General features: G+C 37.2%; 1 protein-coding gene and 1 pseudogene across 19 annotated transcripts in view; both read left to right on the top strand.

The window, feature by feature from the left end:
* Window positions 1–21,469, top strand: part of LOC114306780 (rRNA (cytosine-C(5))-methyltransferase NOP2C-like) — a 115,775-nt pseudogene that overhangs the window by 88,485 nt on the left and 5,821 nt on the right. The gene's annotated exons all lie outside the window — the stretch shown is intronic.
* On the top strand, window positions 733–21,098 carry LOC114302523 (CBL-interacting serine/threonine-protein kinase 9). 18 transcript variants are annotated; one of them, XR_014347472.1, is made up of 10 exons: window positions 753–937; window positions 6,421–6,494; window positions 8,066–8,115; window positions 18,235–18,430; window positions 18,545–18,728; window positions 19,424–19,495; window positions 19,723–19,807; window positions 19,988–20,068; window positions 20,665–20,714; window positions 20,835–21,098. XR_014347472.1 is itself a non-coding variant. In XM_082900114.1 (10 exons), exons 6-10 carry the CDS (start codon window positions 19,427–19,429, stop codon window positions 20,950–20,952), a joined length of 426 nt encoding a protein of 141 aa, XP_082756240.1. In that variant the 5' UTR covers window positions 755–1,780; window positions 6,421–6,494; window positions 8,066–8,115; window positions 18,235–18,430; window positions 18,545–18,728; window positions 19,424–19,426; the 3' UTR covers window positions 20,953–21,098. The 18 variants fall into 18 exon arrangements, 7 of the variants coding, with proteins under 7 accessions (XP_082756241.1, XP_082756240.1, XP_082756242.1 ...); XM_082900114.1 differs by having other exon boundaries at window positions 755–1,780; window positions 19,723–19,830; XM_082900113.1 differs by having other exon boundaries at window positions 756–937; window positions 19,723–19,830.

The following is a 21,469-nucleotide window of genomic DNA, read 5'->3' as shown; positions in this document are numbered from 1 at the left end:
GCCTTTGAGTAATTATATATGTTTTTGTTATAATTATGTGGTCTCATTTCACTACTACAAAAATAGTTAAAGATTATATTTTGACAAAAAAAAAAAGATCTCACTTTTATTGGAAGTGTGATAAAAAAAAAATTAGATTGTTATTTTAATCACACTTAATTTGATTGAGTGTGATAATATTTTTTTTATGTCACTTTTCAATTAAGTGTGATTATATATATATTTTTTAATCACACCTTTTAATTAAAAGTGTGATTATATATACACTACTACTTTTTAATCACACTTTTTAAACAAGTGTGATTATATATATATATTTTTAATCACACATTCTAATTAAAGTGTGATTATTTATATATTTTTTAATCACACATTCAAATTAAAGTGTGATTATATATACACTACTACTTTTTAATCACACTTTTTAAATAAGTGTGATTATATATATATATATATATATAAATATATTTTTAATTACACTTTCTAATTAAAGTGTGATTATATCATTACTACAAAAATAGTTAAAGATCACACTTTGACAAATAAAAATATCTCTTTTATTAAAAATGTGATAAAAAAAATTAGATTGATATTTTAATCATATTTAATTTAATTGATGTAATAATATTTATTTTTATGTCATTTTTAAATAAAATGTGATTATATATATATTTTTTATTCATACCTTTTAATTAACGTGATTGTATATAGTTTTGAATATATTGTTTTTATATAATAATATATCCTAAACTGGTGCCTTTTTCTCTTCCATTACTCTCAACAGGCAAAATAAGATTGAATTTGTAAGGACAAATCGTTTTGAGACTTTTTTTTCAAATAAAACCCTAGCACCTCATTGTATGCTCAATCTCAACATCTCTTCAGCCTCTTCCAATCTCCCTCACAGTGGACTCGCTATCCCTTCTCCCTTACAAAGGTATGGCCTCTCTCTCTCTCTCTCTGTTGTTTAATGGTAGGGTAAGGGTTTTCGGTAACGTGGTGGCGCTGTGGTGGGGATGGAATGGTGTAACGGGAGGTGTGGTGTGAGAGGAGGGCCAGTGGTGCTATAGTAGGGAGGGAAAGGGGCGACATTTCAGATTTGTGGTGGAGAAAAAGAGTAGTTTTGTGGTTGTGGATAAGAGGGAAAGAGGCAATGGATCTATGGTAGTAGAGGGTTGGAGGGGCTATGGTAAGGGGCAGAAGGGGAAGTGTAACCAGGTGGGATAGGGGTTCCTAAGGGGAATGAAGAGGTTGGGGAGCTATAAGAGGGTTGGGCGAGGGAGACGGTGTAAAAGCCTTTCTTGTGTTTGATAAAATACCTGTGAGAAACATTGCCATGGGTTCAGTTAAAATGAGCCTGTCTTCGGTATTTTGGGTTAGTATAGTTTGATTTTGGGGGAAAATCAAATAAATAGCAAACAAAAGATTTAGAAAATTTATATTCTAGTGTTTGATTTTCTTGAATCAAATAGAGGACTTCTAGGTTGAGTTAATTTGGTTTTGGTGATTCTGTTGTTTTCCTTATTTTCCTCATAAATGGCTGACATCATAGCCGCTGCAACAACTCAAACATTACTTCAGATTTCATTTTTTTCCGTTGAGAAAACTCAAGAAAAACAGGGATGGGAAGAATAATATTTCTAAGAGATAGATGTTAAATCGCACCAGTGGGAGGCAAAATATTCTTCAACAAAATGAAGATAGCCTCTTCAGGACTGAGCTTAATCCTCTTTTGCACCACATACACAAACTGACCGACAGCCAGATCAGCAGGAACCAAGTATCTACTAATTATTTTATGGTTTCTTCTATAATGAATTGTTTTATGAGGGTGGGATTTCATGTTTTATGCAATATGTTTTGTTTTTCTTTTCAATAGGGTATTTTGTAAATTTGAACATGGGTGGCACAATTGTATGCTAGTTTTTTTATTCAAATACAATTATTATTTATGTAAGAATTAATGGGCTTATTTGAGGTGATTGTGTTCATATTAATGTCTGTGTTGATTGACGTTTTAATCCTTCTAGTCGCCAATTTTCTGCTAGTTTGTGATTCAGGTACAATTATTATTTGAGTGCTCTTTATTCTGAATTTTTTACGGTAGAGGGTACTTACACTGAGTACATTTTCCTGTTAAGAATATTTGGTTTTTATCCTCAATTATCAATTTTTTGAAGTCTCACTTTCTAGTCTAAGATATATGTAATTTACAGATATTGCACTTGTGAAAGAGTGTTATCTAACTGAGTGGGTCCAATTGAGTTTTAGTGTCAGAGTCAGCTCAAAATATATTTTTTTCTCCCCCCGTTAATGGTTCTTTGTCATAATTTTACTTCTTACTCTTTGATTTATTAGTTTTTGCTTGGTTTGTTCATCTTGACTATCAAAGTAATCATTGTCGAGTGAATGTGCATAGAAGCAAATCAATGGAGTTGTAGTATTAGTTTTGTCACGCCCCACTTTTTATTACTCAAAGTATTACCAATTTCATTTACTTAATTCCATTTCAGAGATAACATGCGGAAATAAACTCGTATATTCAACTTGTAAAAGTGAACAACATTGCTCTCATTCGTATGCAAGTAAATACAACATGAGTACACTAAATAAATTGCCCTTGGGCTTACATCATTAAAAGTCAAGAAGAAGGGTATAACCCTTTTTACATAAATGGCATTCCGCCAACACAAAAGAGGCCCCGTGGCCAACAAATAAGAAGATCCAAAACCTTGTAGAACATCCTGGCTATCACCTGAAAAAGATTCAACAACGTGGGATGAACATATAGTCCAGTAGGGATCTCAACATGATCTCCAACAATAACAACTTACAGATAGCTATGATCATGAATGTTCATTCTCATACTAGAATAGTAATGTGGCAGTTTATACAAAATATGCATAAGTATGAACTTTTCTCGAAAACAGCCATTTCATTCGACGCTATAAGCGGTTCACCTTTTTTTCCTTTTTATTACCCATTTTCCAAACTTTCATGACTATAACAGTTTTAGAAAAAAAAAAACAATTTCACCAAGCCCATTACTCTTCCCCCATTTTCCGTACTTACAACAAAATGACCTTTTTTGAAAAACATGTTCACAAATACCCCATTTTCCTTCACACTTTCCAAAATCTCAAAATGGCATTTTGGTTTGTTCCCAATACATTCATATCAATACATGCATGTCTTAAATAAAAGGGAAATAACAAATCATCAACATGTATATAATCCACAAATGAGGCAGCTCGGCCTTTCAAAACTGTAACCATCGCAACCCATAACATACTTAGATACACTGACGATAACAATTAAAACTCTGCTCTACCGGCTATATGCACAGTAAGCTAAGGATACGCCAAGCGATAAGCGAGATAATAACTCATTTTAAACATTTCATACCTCATAATAGATACACATTTTAGTACTGTATCAATCTCAGATAAAAACACTTCCATACTTCACAAATGATACACATTTTAGTGTTGTATGAATAACATGTAAAAACACTTCCAATATCAATAAGCACACATATAGTGGTGCTAATGGAGTCCATCCCCTATCTCCTCCCAAACAAAATCCGGTTTAGAGGTCCATCCCCTATCTTCCCCTAAACCGTTGAGTAACCAAAAACACTTCTATACTTCACAAATGATACACATTTTAGTGCTGTATCAATATCAAACAAAAACACTTCTAATATCAATAAGCACACATATAGTGGTGCTAATGGAGTCCATCCCCTATCTCCTCCCAAACAAAATCCGGTTTAGAGGTCCATCCCCTATCTTCCCCTAAACCGTGGAGTACATCCCCTATCTCCTCCCACACAAAACAATGTATATAAGCGATTATCATGTACAAATTCCTCAATACAACAAAGCATAAATAACAAGTGTAATACATACACATAAACTATTCAATAATGTTTACCCAACACAAGTGTAACGCATACATCACAATTCAACACAACAATGTCATCCTCCACCGATGACCAAGGACAAAACCTCTAGATGCATGTATTCAGTACACCTAATAAAAGAGACTCAACTCTCAAGCAATCCTTAAACCCAACAACGACACTAGTACGATAGGTAAAGATAAAACCCCCAAATGTGTGTATTCAACACTCATGATACAATAGTTCAATTCTCAAATTTATTTTCTGAGACTCACATAGAGTTAACATTTCATTTGCCATTTTCAAGATCAACTTTCATAATTTTTCAAGTCAACACGTTCCATCACTTATTCCAAAAACACTTTTCCCTTTTCACAAAACCAATTACATTCTTTTCATTTTACAAAATCAATTCCATGGATAATAAGCCATAACCCAACTTGATTCAATACGTTCATTTCAAAATAACTCCAATACCACAATTAATCCTTTAACTGTTAACACCTTCTACACAACTCATATTAACAATAGAAATTTACCAACATTGTTCAACCATAAACCCTTTTTATTTTACCAAATCAAAATATAATTTAGGGCTTTCTCTTCTTTCAATAATAACATGTTAATTTTATTCTCTAATTAGTCCAAACCACAGTCAATGATAACAAAACCATTCTCAAACAACCAACCCTAGGTTCCCCTCATGATTTTAAAACAAATCCAACACGGATATGATTTTCATGCAATACAAAATTACCACATGTCTATCTATAGACGGAGTATTGAAAAAGAACAAAGAAATCCCTACCTCAAATGGAGAAGATGAAGGCCAAAAACCAAAGTGCTCCAAATCGCCAAACTTTCAGATTAAAATGAAGATCAAGGGAAGCTCCACACTCAATACAAAGGAACTAGGGTAGAAGATCACTACAACTAGATGTATTTATAGAGAGAAGATGTAGTCTAGAGAGAGAAATTCTCAAGTTATTCATTCAATGAACTTCATTAAATTGATTAATGTATCTCATACATTCATGATACATAATGCATCTTCTATATTAATGAATTCATTAGATAGATTAATTTATCCTACATATTCATAATAGAAACATAATGCATCTCTAAGATTCATTCATAATAAATCCATCACATTCAATGTATTAGCATTAGTCTTCTATACATTGTATAAATAGGTATCAATGATTAGTCACCATCTAATTGATGTACATGTATCTTACTAATGAGATGAATCTAGTATAATCATGCATAATCTTTGAAAAGTTGTCATATATTACAATTAAACAATGAAGGTAAAATCGGGATCGCTATAAGTTTGAGCTGAAAGTTCATCAGTTCTTTGTCACTTATCTACGTTGTGATCTTTACTTATTAGTCTTTTGAATGGGTTTGTTTCAATATTTAAATTTGGTTGTTTACTGAGTATCTTTGCATGCTGGTGCTCTAATTGATTAGTTATGTATGGTCTACTTCATTTTATTTAGTTTATGTTCCAGTCTCTGCATTTTTAAAGTCTACATTTAAACACTTTGTCTAGATTCTTCATTCATATGGTTAGAGCAACAGGTGTGCGTAAAGATGCATATAGAATGCCCATTTTGGTTATTTCTATTGGTTTTAGATGAAAATTTATCTTTCTATATGTCCTTCTGGCTTGTGATCTTCAATATATTTCTAGTCTAACAATGAGCTAGTTGTTATTTTTTTGGGTGTACTCGTGTAGTTTTAACTCTCAGCGTTGAGTGATAGAGTATTTGTGCCTAGTAAATAGGTTTAAGCTTAAAGTAGTAATGTTTCTTCATCTTTCTCTTTGATCTTTATTATTCTATTGGAGGTTAGATAGCTTGTTTTGATTTTTCAAATTTTAGAGCATTTTTTAATTTCATTTAAAGGTGATCCCATTCTTTAGAAATTCCAAATTGAGTTGAAAAGAAAAGAATATACACTCTTTTCTCAATTAAGATTTTTATATTGGGGCCTAGTCTTGAAAACAAATTTAAAAAAAAAAAAATGATTTCATCACATTGATATGAGGAGCCCATGGTGAGGGTATGGAATAATCAAAATGCAAGTGGTCTATTAGTTACTGTGAGAATAATATTAAGTTGACAATCTTTCTTTCTCAGTTTGGGTAATATAATATCATCTAGGATAGAATTTATTATTTTGGTTGTTACAGGTATGTTTTAAACTCTCATAGTGAAGGCTATTGAATAACTTTGTATATCGGTGGTCCAATTGGTAAATATTGTCAACTATACATGGGCATTTCACGATGAGGATCAGTAGAGCATTTGAAAACTAAATGATGTTAATAGATTGATTAAATTAAGAGCTTGAATTGTCCACATGGTTCAATAAGAGTGATGTGATCTAATTAGTGCTTGTTGAAATGTAAACATTAGTTTTAGATTGAGGAAAGTGCTACACCTAAATATTTGGTTTTGTAGGCTCAAGCTTTTAACTGATGCAATTTATGTCTTCATTATTTCTTAAAGGTTTGTCTTTGAAGGAATTGATGAAGGATTCTTGAATGGAGCTCTACACCATGCATTTTCTCACTATCAAGAGAGTAAGTACAACAGAGTTTTCATACCTTGCATTTCCCATCTTGCGTTTATTAAAATTTCAAGAAATTCCATAATTTTGCTACACTATCATTTACATCCTTGCCCCTAAATTCAAACAGTTTGAGAGGTTTCTTTCTTCTCTAAATCTTACTCAGTAATTACCACCAAATTTTCATCATGTACCTATTATATCCAATAACTATTACAATAATTCTGTACCTTCATCAAACTATAAATGGCTAATCAGCTTACTCAATCATCAAACTATTCAAAAATTCAGAACACCACTCACACCACTTGTCCTATATATAAAGTATACAAGTTGTTTAGTGTGAATTATTTGTCACACTCTTTGCATTAATTGATTCAATATTTTAAAACTCAACAACCCTTATTTCATATTTTTTATTCGTAAATTACAAATAGTGTGTATATATATGTATGTATATATGTGCTATTTGTAATCAACTTTTTGGAAGTTAAGTGAAAGATAATGGACTAGCATTGCAATTTAGGGAAGATAAGAAAACTGTTGAAGCATTTCATTAACACGTTGTGTGCATGAGACTTGTTCGGACAAATTAAGGGGGGCTAGCAAAAACATGCCTTTGGACTTTGCAATTAGTTTTAGATAACACACAAAGTGATAAAAAAAATAATAAAATAAATAAATAATAAATAACTAAATACACGAGTTATAAATAATTCATAACACAATATCGATGCACATGCTCTTTCATGCACGTTTTGAGTTTTGGTTTTGCTAATGCGGTCATTCTTGGTGTGATGTTTCTTAACATAGTATGTTTCTCTCTTGTTTTTTAGTTTTTCATTTGTTGAATTGTGTTTTGTTGGTATAACAAAACAACTTTCCAACACCTTTGATAATAATAAAAAAAAAAAATTAATGAGTGGGAAGTCATGTATTTTCGTGGCTCAGGAATACTGAGAGTAAGAGTGAGCAGGGCCAGAGCTCTTGAGTAGGTTGATGATCAGCAGTGTGCATGTTTGGCCTTGTCTTTGTGTAGTGTGTTTTGTGGCTGGTTGAGGTGTAGTGCTGGTAGGAGTATATTCTGGCTAGTTTTTTTGTTTCATCTTTTTATGTTCAAAGTCATTTCACATGGAAGCAAGCATGAGTATAGAATCACTGCGACCACTTTTCTTGTAATTCTCATTTCACTACTAAAAATATAGTTAAAGATCACACGTTGAAAAAAAAAAGATCTCACTTTTATTAGAAGTATGATAAAAAAAATTTGATTAATATTTTAATCACACTTAATTTGATTGAGTATGATAATATTTATTTTTTATGTCACTTTTCAATTAAGTGTGATTATATATATATATATATATATATATATATTTTTAATCATACCTTCTAATTAAAAGTGTGATTATATATACACTACTGCTTTTTAATCAGAGGATTGGTGAGAGTTCGGGAAATAAAAGGATTGGTGACTTTTGATATTTTATTTTCATTTAATGGTATAAATCGCAGCATATTCATTCTTGCATAAGTGAACTATGTACATATTATGCAACAGCTAAAATCAACTCGATTTATTAGGTGCTATGATCATAAATCTCCATTCAATTCTTCTTCCTCATCTGCTACAGGTACAAGCTGAACCATTCATTCTTAATTGTGTATTTTCTGTGCTGCGAAAATGATGAACTTGCTCTGAACTTGCTTGATTTTAGTTCTGAATTCGAATTATTATTATTATTATTATTATTATTATTATTATTATTATTATTATTATTATTATTATTATTATTATTTTCTGTCATGTTAGATTGGAGCATGTGTGTGGATTTTAGCTTATAGTCGTAGTTTGGTGAATTTCAGATGTGCTTTGTAGAAGACTATAGAATTTGATTTAAGCATTGGTTTTTCTGTGCTGCAAAAATGATGAATGTGTATTTTCTATATCCAAATTTCTATCATCTCTTATGTAATTTGCTTAACAATAGATTCGGACCTTATAGCGTTCGATAAATTACAAAATTGAATAGATTATATAGCTGTTCAATCTAATCCTTTATTGTTTATATAGCTGTTGTGTTTAGTGAGTTAATCTTTTTTTTCTTTTTTCTGTTCGATGAGATTGTCACGCCCCCAAACCGCCCCTAGTAGTTTGGTGCCGTGATGGCCAGTAACCCGAGGTTACCGAAGGCCGTCTTACAAAAATCACACACAATCAGAGTATGAAATATGGGGCTTACAAGAGCGGAAGCAAAATATACATATAAACCGAGTTGTCCATGAGAGCCGTGCATAAGTCCAATGGAATGCCATACATCAAACATCTTTACAAGTCTTACAATTTTAGATACAATAAAATGGAACACAAAATACATCCTGACCAAAAGGCTTCTCAAGCCGACATATGTCAAAACAAACAAAGAAAACATAAGCCGAGAAGCATAATCTTCAAGACGATGCAAAACGCAAATCCAAAACATGTCGGCAAAGCACCCAAAACACATCGGCAATCACGTCTAGGCCTCAATGCCTTCTTGTTCATCACCTACATATATATAGAGAGGGTGAGCTTGGATACTCAGTGAATGATACTAGAAATAAAGGTTTTGCATGACTGATATCCAAGATTTCTTTCAAAACCATACATAGCATACTTTTCGATCGAGAGGGAAATCAAGTTCATTTGCCGGCTTTCAAGTTCCTTGGATGTTAATAACATCTACTTATTTCAAGGGGTGATGACATATCAAGACAAGAGTTTCAAGACAAGCTGTGCTGCGAAAGTTTATAGTCCTCTAGCACTAAGGACTGTCAAGACAAGCTGTGCTGCAAAAGTTTAGAGTCCTCTAGCACTAAGGACTGTCAAGACAAGCTGTGCTGCAAAAGTTTATAGTCCTCTAGCACTAAGGACTGTCAAGACAAGCTGTGCTGCAAAAGTTTATAGTCCTCTAGCACTAAGGACTGTCAAGACAAGTCATCAAAGCAAGATAGCATTTGATACACAAAATAGGGATAGTCATTCATGCTAGATCAAGTACTTTTCAAAACAAGGCAAGACGAGATTTATGAAAGCAAGTATAACATAGCTTTATTAAAAATACCACTCACATCGTTTCTTCACACGTCGGGGTCGAGACAAGCCCAGGTCCTACAACACATGGCAAAGCCTATTGAATGCGCTTTCAAACAAGTCTCTCGTATACACAAATGTTTTCGGAAAACATGCTGGGCACCAACCAGGTCCAGGCCGAGGTTCCACACCTCCTTGCCGAGGTGTGTTCCCGAGGCCACATGCAAGGAAAGAGGTCGGGAAACTCTGGGTTTCCCTCTGCTGATGAACATGAAGAACATGGGTGTGAAAACATGAAAAATACGAATGTTTGATCATAATCTGTCATCACAAATCTGGGGTTTTCGTGCTATGAGTTTGAAAACATGGACCTGGGTACCCGTACTTGGAAATCATGCAAGAACAAACACAAAACGTGAATCTAGGCATAAAGCTTTCGGATCAAAACAAGACTTTCTTGAAGAACACATGAATGTCATTTTCTCTTTCTAAAATCGAGCTTCAAAACGATGCATGGCTTACAAATCATTTTCAATCATGCAATGCAATAACATAAACATAAAGAACATCACGAGTAGATCAAGAATCTAACCTTAGAACGCGGATCTAACGGTTGGATCTCTAGAAATCAAGCTTGAAGATCTACTCTCTCTCAAGAACTCTTCTCCCTCTTCTAGAGCTTCTCTCTCTACTCTTCAAAACAATATACAACAAATGATGGGTTTCTCTCTCTGCCGGCTGAGTTAACTCTCAGCTCGGACACGTGGCAACAGTTGGTTGGTTCTCTTCAAAAAGGTGATGGATTGACAAGACAAGGTTCTGACAAGGCGTATCTAACAAGCTACTCGGGATGGCACTCCGGCAAGTGGTGACATCGGTTAACCACAAGACTTCGGCAACTAAGATGACAATGACCTCGGCTAGGAGGGACAACACTTGACTAAGCTGTGCCACACCTTGGCCTAGATGCGCCACACCTCGGCCTAGGTCATACCACTTCCAGGACGAGATCACTTGGTGCAAGGTAACATCTCGGCTAATGTGGTCAAGGCAAGGACTGAGGTCGACAAGGGGTTTCAAGATACTAATACTAGACTGAGGATGACTTCGGCTTGGAATAACATCGGCTAGCATAACTCAGGCAAGGCGTAACCTAGGTTTCGCATTAAGGGAGAAACAAGACAAGCACACTACACTTAGACAAATCACAAGGCTTCAAATCAAGACATGGGTCGCATTAGCTCAAGCGAAACAAATCACAACATACACATGCAGGCTAAACAAGTCATAATCATACCGATGCTCATGAACATGATGAGGACACAAAGTGTGGGTTCCTACAGTCTACCCTCCTTAAAGAAGTTTGGTCCCCAAACTTAAGTTACCTTGTCCTACGAATAACTCTGGGTAACGGATTTTCATCTCTTCTTCTTTTTCCCATGTGGCCTCCTCGCCATAATGCTTCTCCCATTCGATTTTCACCATTGATATCGACTTGTTTCTCAACTGCCTCACTTGTCTGTCGATAATTCTCATCGGCTTCTCTTCGTAGCCCAAGTCTTCATTAACTACAACCCCGGAGTAATCTATTACATGCAGGGGGTCTCGGATATATTTTCTCAGCATTGAAACATGGAACACACTGTGGACTTGGCTCAAATCTGGCGGCAACGCGAGTCTGTAAGCAACGGTGTTAACTTTCTCAAGAACTTCAAATGGCCCAATATATCGGGGTGCAAGTTTACCCTTCTTCCCAAATCTCGAAACTCCTGTCATCGGCGAGACCTTCAAAAATACATGATCCCCAATTTCAAATTCTAACTCCCTCCTTCTTTGGTCGGCATAACACTTCTGTCGACTCTGTGCAGTTTTAATCCTCTGCTGAATGAGTTTGATCTTTTCAGTTGTCATATGAACCAACTCGGGGCCAATTAGGGCTTTGTCTCCTACTTCAGTCCAACATATCGGCGATCTACACTCCCTTCCATACAAAGCTTCATACGGCGCCATGCCTACGCTGGCTTGATAACTGTTGTTGTATGCGAATTCCACTAATGGCAAATGCGATTCCCAACTTCCCTGGAAGTCCAACACGCACAGTCTGAGCATGTCTTCGAGTGTCTGAATCGTCCTTTCTGTCTGTCCGTCGGTCTGGGGGTGAAAGGCTGTGCTAAATCTCAATTCTGTTCCTAAGGCTCCTTGTAGACTCTGCCAAAATCTAGAAACGAACTTCGGGTCTCGGTCTGACACAATGGACATCGGCACACCATGAAGCCTAACGATCTCATTCATGTACAATTCGGCAAGTCGGTTGGCATTGAATGTAGTCTTGACAGGCAAGAAGTGAGCTGACTTAGTAAACCTGTCGACTATAACCCAGATGGAATCCATACCTCTTTGCGTCCTCGGCAAGCCTACTACGAAATCCATGGAGATGTGCTCCCATTTCCACTCAGGAATTGACAAGGGTTGAAGAAGTCCTGCTGGTCTCTGGTGTTCTGCCTTCACTCGCTGACAACACAGACACTGAGATACAAACTCGGCTATCTCCCTTTTCATGTTTGGCCACCAAAAGGTCCGCTTTACGTCCCGATACATCTTGGTGCTCCCTGGATGAATGGCAAATTTGGAACTATGGGCCTCTTGCAAAATCTTCCTTTTTAACTCTGGTACGTCGGCCACGCACAATCTTCCTTCAAACTTAAGCACTTGATTCTCCATAGTGTATCCCGGCCTCGGCTTGGTGACGAATTCATCAATTACCTTCTCGAGGAATTTATCCTCCCTCTGTCTGGTCTTCGCTTCCTCAATAATAGTTGGTTCCACCGAAACCGCTGTCAGGCACGCCAAACTTCCAACTAACTTCCTGCTCAATGCGTCGGCTACGGAATTTGCCTTACCTGGGTGGTACTGAATCTGCATGTCATAATCTTTCAGTAGCTCGAGCCATCTTCTCTGCCTCATATTTAACTCTTTCTGAGTGAACAAGTACTTCAGACTCTTGTGGTCGGTGAAAACTTGGCAAGATGTTCCATACAGATAATGACGCCATATCTTCAAGGCAAAAACCACGGCAGCTAGCTCCAAATCATGGGTAGGATAATTCTTTTCATTGGGCTTCAACTGACGAGACGCGTACGCTACGACTTTACCTTCTTGCATTAACACGCAACCCAAACCTTTATGTGAAGCATCACTGTAAATCTGAAATTCCTCATTAGCTGATGGTAGTACTAGAACTGGTGCTGTGACTAACCTCGTCTTCAATTCCTGGAAAGCTGATTCCCTTTCATTGGTCCATTCATAAGCTGTTCCCTTCTTCGTTAGTTGGGTCAATGGCACTGCAATCCTCGAGAAATCCTTTACAAACTTTCTGTAATAGCCTGCCAAACCCAGAAAACTACGAATCTCGGACACGTTGGTCGGCGTCGGCCAATTCACAATGGCTTCAATCTTACTGGGGTCAACTGATATACCGTCTTCATTAATCACATGCCCTAGAAACGAAATGCTGGAAAGCCAAAACTCGCATTTACTTAACTTGGCGTACAACTTCTTATCTCTCAAGGTCTGCAGGGCAAGTCTCAGATGATTCTCGTGCTCGCTCGCACTCCCAGAATAGATCAATATGTCGTCGATAAAAATAATGACAAATTCATCTAGGTACGGCTTAAAGACTCTGTTCATCAGGTCCATGAATGCTGCTGGGGCATTGGTTACTCCAAAGGGCATCACCAAAAATTCGTAGTGGCCATATCTTGTCCGAAAAGCAGTCTTCTCGATATCCTCGGCTTTAACCTTCAACTGGTGGTAGCCCGACCTAAGGTCAATCTTGGAAAAGACTCGTGCTCCTCGTAGCTGATCAAGCAAATCATCGATTCTTGGCAATGGGTATTTGTTCTTAATGGTCACCTTATTAAGTTCTCTGTAGTCAATGCAAAGACGAAGGGTGCCGTCCTTTTTCTTAACAAATAAAACGGGTGCCCCCCACGGTGAAGTGCTCGGCCTGACGAATCCCTTATCCAACAATTCTTGTAATTGCGATTTCAGTTCCCTAAGTTCGGCTGGAGCCATTCTGTAGGGTGTTTTGGAGATAGGTTGTGTTCCTGGCAAGACGTCCACAGTAAACTCTATTTCTCTATCGACAAGGTGGCCAGGCAATTCAGTCGGAAAGACGTCGGAGAATTCCTCCACAACGGGTATGTCGGCTAACTCAACATTTCCATTCAGATCACTTAGTATACTGCATAAGTAACCCTTACATCCTTTTTGGATCAACTTGTAGGCCTTCATGGATGAGATTAAGTAAGGTGGGGGTACAACTCCTTTACCCTGGAAAATGACCTCGGCTTGACTTGGGGTTTTCAATGTGACGTTCTTAGTAACACAATTAATGGATGCATGATTCGCCGCTAACCAGTCCATTCCCAATATAACATCGAAGTGAGTCATGTTTAATGGCATCAAATCAACTAAAAATTCTACACTCTCAACCATAGCAATACACGCCCTATAAATGGATGTAACAATCATATTTCCCCCAGATGGGGCAGACACAGATAATACATAATCAAGGGGTTCTAATTCTCTATCCAACTTCTCGGCGAATATAGTGGACACAAATGAATGCGTAGAACCCGAATCAATCAGTACGTATGCATCTTGAGAACAAATTGAGAGGGTACCTGACACTACCGCCTCGGCATTCTGGGCGTCTCCTGGTACTAATGCAAAAACTCTGCCCTGCCTCGCCTGTATTCCCCCGATGTTATTCTTCTGTGTTGAGCCCGAGGTGCTTCCATTCCTCTTCCCATCATCGGTCCTTGCTTTCGGGCAGTCCTTCACGCGATGGCCTATCTCGCCACACTCATAACAAGCTCCCGTTGCCCAACGACAAACCCCGAAATGTTGCTTTCCACAACTCGCGCACATCGGCTTGGCGTTACCTTCCTGATTTGAGTTGCTGGAACTGTCTGTGCTCATTCTCTTCTTGGCATTGAACGGAACTCGGCGACTATCATAACTCTGTCTCTTCCTCTGACCCTCACTTGAACTCTGGTATCGGTTTAAATTAGCTTCAGCCAGGATGGCCTTGTCCAGTACTCCGGCGTACGTCGGCATATTGAGCATATTGACCCGATCTTGTATCGGCCCACGCAACCCACTTTCGAACTTCCTCGCCTTTCGATACTCGTCATCAACCATATGAGGCGCATATCTCGCTAGTTCAGTAAAGGCACGATCGTATTCTGCGACCGTCTTGTTCCCTTGGACCAGATTCTGAAACTCCGTGGTCTTTCGGTCTCGGACGCTGAGGGGGAAATGCTTGTTGTAGAACAACTCCAAAAATTTTGCCCAAGTCAAACCCGGATTGCTTTCTCGGACCATCATCCACCACCTACGAGCATCGTCGTCTAACGTGAATGCTGCCAGAGATACCTTCTGAGCGTCTGTACTGGGGAAAACTTCAAACAACTTCTCCATCTCTAAAACCCATGCCTCAGCTTTCATTGGTTCTATGCCTCCCTGAAATCTCGGCGGTTTCATCTTCTTGAACTCTCTGATTAGAGTTATCGTGTCGTTCCCATACAAAGCTTGCTGCGGAGGCACTTGTGGCACCGGAGGGGGTGGAGCTGCATATCGGCCATTCGTTTGTTCGGCATGCATAGAAGTGGTACCAGTATCCTGCGGCCTAGATTGCCTCTGCTCACGAACCAAGCCTTCGACTAACCTTTCCAATCTCTCCAACCTGTCTTCCGATCGATCTCGACCAACCGGGGGTCTACCTCTCCTCATGATGCTAGGGGGGATGCAAGATGAGACTTTAAAACAACTAAACAAGTAACACATACGCAAGTAACGAGCGTCTAAGCCAAAACGATGCACACATAGTCAAGTAGCAAGCAATATGATGCAATCTTAACTTTCTTCTAAGGGAAATCCTAGGCTCTCTAGAACTCAAGGTGTGTGATTAACGTACTACAAGGATCTTGTGCTCTGATACCATTCTGTCACGCCCCCAAACCGCCCCTAGTAGTTTGGTGCCGTGATGGCCAGTAACCCGAGGTTACCGAAGGCCGTCTTACAAAAATCACACACAATCAGAGTATGAAATATGGGGCTTACAAGAGCGGAAGCAAAATATACATATAAACCGAGTTGTCCATGAGAGCCGTGCATAAGTCCAATGGAATGCCATACATCAAACATCTTTACAAGTCTTACAATTTTAGATACAATAAAATGGAACACAAAATACATCCTGACCAAAAGGCTTCTCAAGCCGACATATGTCAAAACAAACAAAGAAAACATAAGCCGAGAAGCATAATCTTCAAGACGATGCAAAACGCAAATCCAAAACATGTCGGCAAAGCACCCAAAACACATCGGCAATCACGTCTAGGCCTCAATGCCTTCTTGTTCATCACCTACATATATATAGAGAGGGTGAGCTTGGATACTCAGTGAATGATACTAGAAATAAAGGTTTTGCATGACTGATATCCAAGATTTCTTTCAAAACCATACATAGCATACTTTTCGATCGAGAGGGAAATCAAGTTCATTTGCCGGCTTTCAAGTTCCTTGGATGTTAATAACATCTACTTATTTCAAGGGGTGATGACATATCAAGACAAGAGTTTCAAGACAAGCTGTGCTGCGAAAGTTTATAGTCCTCTAGCACTAAGGACTGTCAAGACAAGCTGTGCTGCAAAAGTTTAGAGTCCTCTAGCACTAAGGACTGTCAAGACAAGCTGTGCTGCAAAAGTTTATAGTCCTCTAGCACTAAGGACTGTCAAGACAAGCTGTGCTGCAAAAGTTTATAGTCCTCTAGCACTAAGGACTGTCAAGACAAGTCATCAAAGCAAGATAGCATTTGATACACAAAATAGGGATAGTCATTCATGCTAGATCAAGTACTTTTCAAAACAAGGCAAGACGAGATTTATGAAAGCAAGTATAACATAGCTTTATTAAAAATACCACTCACATCGTTTCTTCACACGTCGGGGTCGAGACAAGCCCAGGTCCTACAACACATGGCAAAGCCTATTGAATGCGCTTTCAAACAAGTCTCTCGTATACACAAATGTTTTCGGAAAACATGCTGGGCACCAACCAGGTCCAGGCCGAGGTTCCACACCTCCTTGCCGAGGTGTGTTCCCGAGGCCACATGCAAGGAAAGAGGTCGGGAAACTCTGGGTTTCCCTCTGCTGATGAACATGAAGAACATGGGTGTGAAAACATGAAAAATACGAATGTTTGATCATAATCTGTCATCACAAATCTGGGGTTTTCGTGCTATGAGTTTGAAAACATGGACCTGGGTACCCGTACTTGGAAATCATGCAAGAACAAACACAAAACGTGAATCTAGGCATAAAGCTTTCGGATCAAAACAAGACTTTCTTGAAGAACACATGAATGTCATTTTCTCTTTCTAAAATCGAGCTTCAAAACGATGCATGGCTTACAAATCATTTTCAATCATGCAATGCAATAACATAAACATAAAGAACATCACGAGTAGATCAAGAATCTAACCTTAGAACGCGGATCTAACGGTTGGATCTCTAGAAATCAAGCTTGAAGATCTACTCTCTCTCAAGAACTCTTCTCCCTCTTCTAGAGCTTCTCTCTCTACTCTTCAAAACAATATACAACAAATGATGGGTTTCTCTCTCTGCCGGCTGAGTTAACTCTCAGCTCGGACACGTGGCAACAGTTGGTTGGTTCTCTTCAAAAAGGTGATGGATTGACAAGACAAGGTTCTGACAAGGCGTATCTAACAAGCTACTCGGGATGGCACTCCGGCAAGTGGTGACATCGGTTAACCACAAGACTTCGGCAACTAAGATGACAATGACCTCGGCTAGGAGGGACAACACTTGACTAAGCTGTGCCACACCTTGGCCTAGATGCGCCACACCTCGGCCTAGGTCATACCACTTCCAGGACGAGATCACTTGGTGCAAGGTAACATCTCGGCTAATGTGGTCAAGGCAAGGACTGAGGTCGACAAGGGGTTTCAAGATACTAATACTAGACTGAGGATGACTTCGGCTTGGAATAACATCGGCTAGCATAACTCAGGCAAGGCGTAACCTAGGTTTCGCATTAAGGGAGAAACAAGACAAGCACACTACACTTAGACAAATCACAAGGCTTCAAATCAAGACATGGGTCGCATTAGCTCAAGCGAAACAAATCACAACATACACATGCAGGCTAAACAAGTCATAATCATACCGATGCTCATGAACATGATGAGGACACAAAGTGTGGGTTCCTACAGAGATGCTCATGATCGAACAGATTAGTGTTTTTGATCTTTTCATTTGCATTGTTCTATGGCACTTGGAGGCCATTGTTCATCTATGAACGTTTTTCTTGGAAACCTGCAACAAGAATGGTTCGTGACAACGTTTGATTTTCCATATTGGAGGCCATTGTTCATATCTTTAATTGTGCCACCAAAATTCTCAATACATATCTTTCAATACTCTATATATCACTGCACTTCGACCAATACTAATTCGTCTCCTACTATTTAAAACATGATAATTTTTTTTTTAATCATATTTTAGTTTTCAAATCTTCAATTGTCATTTAGTTATGTTCATTATGCTTAATTGGGCATTACTATTGTTGTTGTAATATTTATTTGTGATTGCAGATTAGGAGAAGCAGAAAAGGCAATGTATCACTATAAACAAGCTGGTGCTGAATCAGACCCTGATGTCTTGACTAAAGCTAAAAATCTTCAGGTTCATCTGAGTAAGTGTACTGAGGCCAAGATACAACGAGATTGAAACACACTACTGAAAGAAACCAGGCTCGCCATATCAGCTGGTGCTGATTCTGCCCCATAGGTTAGCTATACACTTCAATTTCAGCCTTTAAATGTTATGTTCTGTTTTCAAGGTTTGGTGCCACAGCTATAGGCCTGAAATTGACATGAGTGTTTTGTTTTGGTTGTTGGTAAGATTTTTGCATTGCAAGCTGAGGCCTTGCTGAAGCTGCATAGGCTTCAAGAAGCAGATGAAGCATTGACAAAGGGACCAAATTTTGACATGGATGATTGCACTCAATTCTTTGGGCCTATTGGTCATGCAAGTCTGTTAGTGTGTTGAAGACGCTAATTATGTTTTTTTAAGAATACTTCGAAAGGTAAAACTTACGAATAAAGAAAAGAGAGAAAAAGTTGCAAGTGATCAAAAATAAAATGTATACGTGGATAAGATTAATTTGGAGCATGACTCTCACTCATGATTTTTGATATTCATAGATGCAGTATGTATTGGGTTTTAGCCTTTTAATACCAGAATTAATAGAAATGAAAATCATATATATTAGCCAGTTTGCAATACATATATCGGTTTATAACTGATTCATGATTTGGTTCATAGTTGATACAATTGGTTCATGATTGATTATAGTTGATTTAGCTACTATAAAACTTTTTTTTGCTACTTTGGTGATTTAAAAATAAGTAAAATAAAATTTACAATTGTATCATCTGATTCTGGATACATATTGCTCAACATTTCTAATACCACAACCAATAGTTTGTCTCGTGCTACCACTATTCACAAACCTTGATTCTTCATCACACAGTTAATTTTCTAACCACTTCACTATGCAACTTTCTATGCATACAATTTTGTCTAGTGTAAACATGAAAACAATTGACATGTTAATGCATCCTTTTTCTATTTGTTGCAACATTTTTTTGAGTTTTTTTTTTTATATTTATGAGCAGAATTTAAAAGGAATTGAATGCTCTTCACACTACTAGAAATATGATGGTCTAAGTGCTTCATGTTTTACATGTTAATGCATCCTTTTTCTATGCTTGAAAATAGGTTATGGCAAGCAAGACAAAGATCTACATTGTGCTCGAGTATGTTGGCGAGGGCAAGCTTTTTGACAAAATAGTAAGGCATTGTTTTTTGAGCTTCTACTCTCTGAGCACCTATAATTTCATTCATAATATAATCAATTGTGTAATGCATTACATCTTAATTTAGGCATTTGCTCATGTCATGCTTACCATTTTGTTGTGGTAATGTGTGTTCTATTGAGGCTCATTTATGTAAATCATGTGGGTACCGAGTCTTGTATTTGTCTGATAATATTCCCTTATTGGCCCTTTTATAACTAGGCCAAACTAGGAAGACATAAAGAGGATGAAGCTAGGAGATATTTTCAGCAGCTCATCAATGCTGTAGACTACTGCCACAGTAGAGGCATGTACCATAAAGACTTCAAGGTTTAACAAACTTTCTTACATGTTTCATTGATTAATTAATGTATTTATTCTAATTTCTTCCTATAAAAAAGAATTTATTATCTAACAGTAATTTGGTTTCTTTGGCTATCTATGCGACCATGACTCTGAAATTTGCGTTACCCTACATCTTTTGCAGCCTGAGAATCTGCTTCTAGACTCATTTGGTGTTCTCAAGATTTCAGACTTTGGATTGAGTGCATTTTCCCAGCAAGTGCGAGTAAGTATTATGTGAGTTTGCAACAATTTCCTCATCTAAGAGCAGATTTTTAGCAGGTGGGAGTTAATAAATTGAACGTTAAATTTTTAAAAGTGGTTACAGCACTGAGTCAATTTTGCAGTCTATTTGGTTTACTAAAATCACCTAGTCCAGAAACTACCTTTCTGGCCAGGAGCAGTGCCCTGCTCTGAAAGGAATTCGTCAGGAATAATGTGGCCATTAGTTTTTCTTCTGTCCTTCAGTGGCATGTTCATTTCTTGTTTCTATTAATTTGGAAATGAACTTTTTCTTATGATTTGTGTCTCTCCTTTCCCTCTTTTTATATTAGTTTCCCCAAATCAAGGAGGCAGTTTAGTTTTATTAGTTGACTTCTTCATAAGATTCTGTATCATGCATCATCTAGATTTTGACACTTTGAAAACATTCAGTGACCATTTTTTAAGACTTGATCTAATCCACATTGAGGTTATATGATCTCAATGTCATTCAGACACATAAGTTATGGATTGCCTTAAACCTAACCCTCATTCATCAATATAAGTTAGTATTGTGGCTTTGCTTAATCAAAGACTGACAACTTTTTTTACTGTAAGAAGACGTGCTGCTTCACACTGCCTGTGGAACCCCAAATTATGTTGCTCCTGAGGTATCAATTATGATGTCATGGAAATGAATGGTCGCTTTGATGCAAAATTTTTTTCCTTTTCTTATTAGTTTCTTGCATTTGTGATACTTCTTTCTTTCTTTTTTTTCCCCTTTCTATCAGGTGCTCACTGATAAAGGTTATGATGGTACAGCAGCTGATATATGGTCTTGTGGGGTCATTCTTTTTGTTCTTATGGCTGGATACTTACCTTTTGACGAGCCGAACCACATGGCTTTGAAAGCATTCAAGAACTTAGTTTTTTCAAGTTTTTTTTAATTTTTTTAATATATGTAATTACAGTTAATTTTTTTTTATTAATTTCTTTGTATATACTTTTGAACATTTAACTTTAATTTATGAAATATATGACGTTATTCCATTCAATATATGGCTGTGACTCAAAATATCGTATATAGTGTGTATTACATTCTTCAAATGCGCGTACAAAAATAATATTGATTATTCTTCAAATATTTTGAATTTTTTTTTATTTTTTTTATCATAGGTTTTATTAGTTATTAATCACACTGAAAAGGTGTGATTTAAATGTTATTAATCACACTTAAAAGGTGTGATCTAAATATTTTTAATCACACTTAAAAGGTGTGATGAAAGCATTTTTTAATGACACTTAAAAAGTATGATTAAAAATGATCCCTTTTAATTACACTCCCAAAGACCACACTTTAATAAAACTTAAAAAGTGTGATTAAAAAACATACATCACACAAAAAAAATGAAATCTTTATCTATAT

Source organism: Camellia sinensis, chromosome 12 (assembly GCF_055761805.1).
Source record: "Camellia sinensis isolate YWXY chromosome 12, ASM5576180v1, whole genome shotgun sequence".
NCBI lineage: Eukaryota > Viridiplantae > Streptophyta > Magnoliopsida > Ericales > Theaceae > Camellia > Camellia sinensis.
Note: the sequence above shows the minus strand (reverse complement) of the source record. Positions and strands in the feature narration are given on the sequence as shown.

Coding starts and splice junctions, on each gene's coding strand:
- LOC114302523 (XM_082900112.1), top strand. CDS start 19,427: ATGGCAAGCAAGACAAAGATCTACATTGTGCTCGAGTATGTTGGCGAG. Junction 19,831..19,987: donor TGTACCATAAAGACTTCAAG/GTTTAACAAACT, acceptor CATCTTTTGCAG/CCTGAGAATCTGCTTCTAGA. Junction 20,069..20,661: donor CATTTTCCCAGCAAGTGCGA/GTAAGTATTATG, acceptor TTTTACTGTAAG/AAGACGTGCTGCTTCACACT.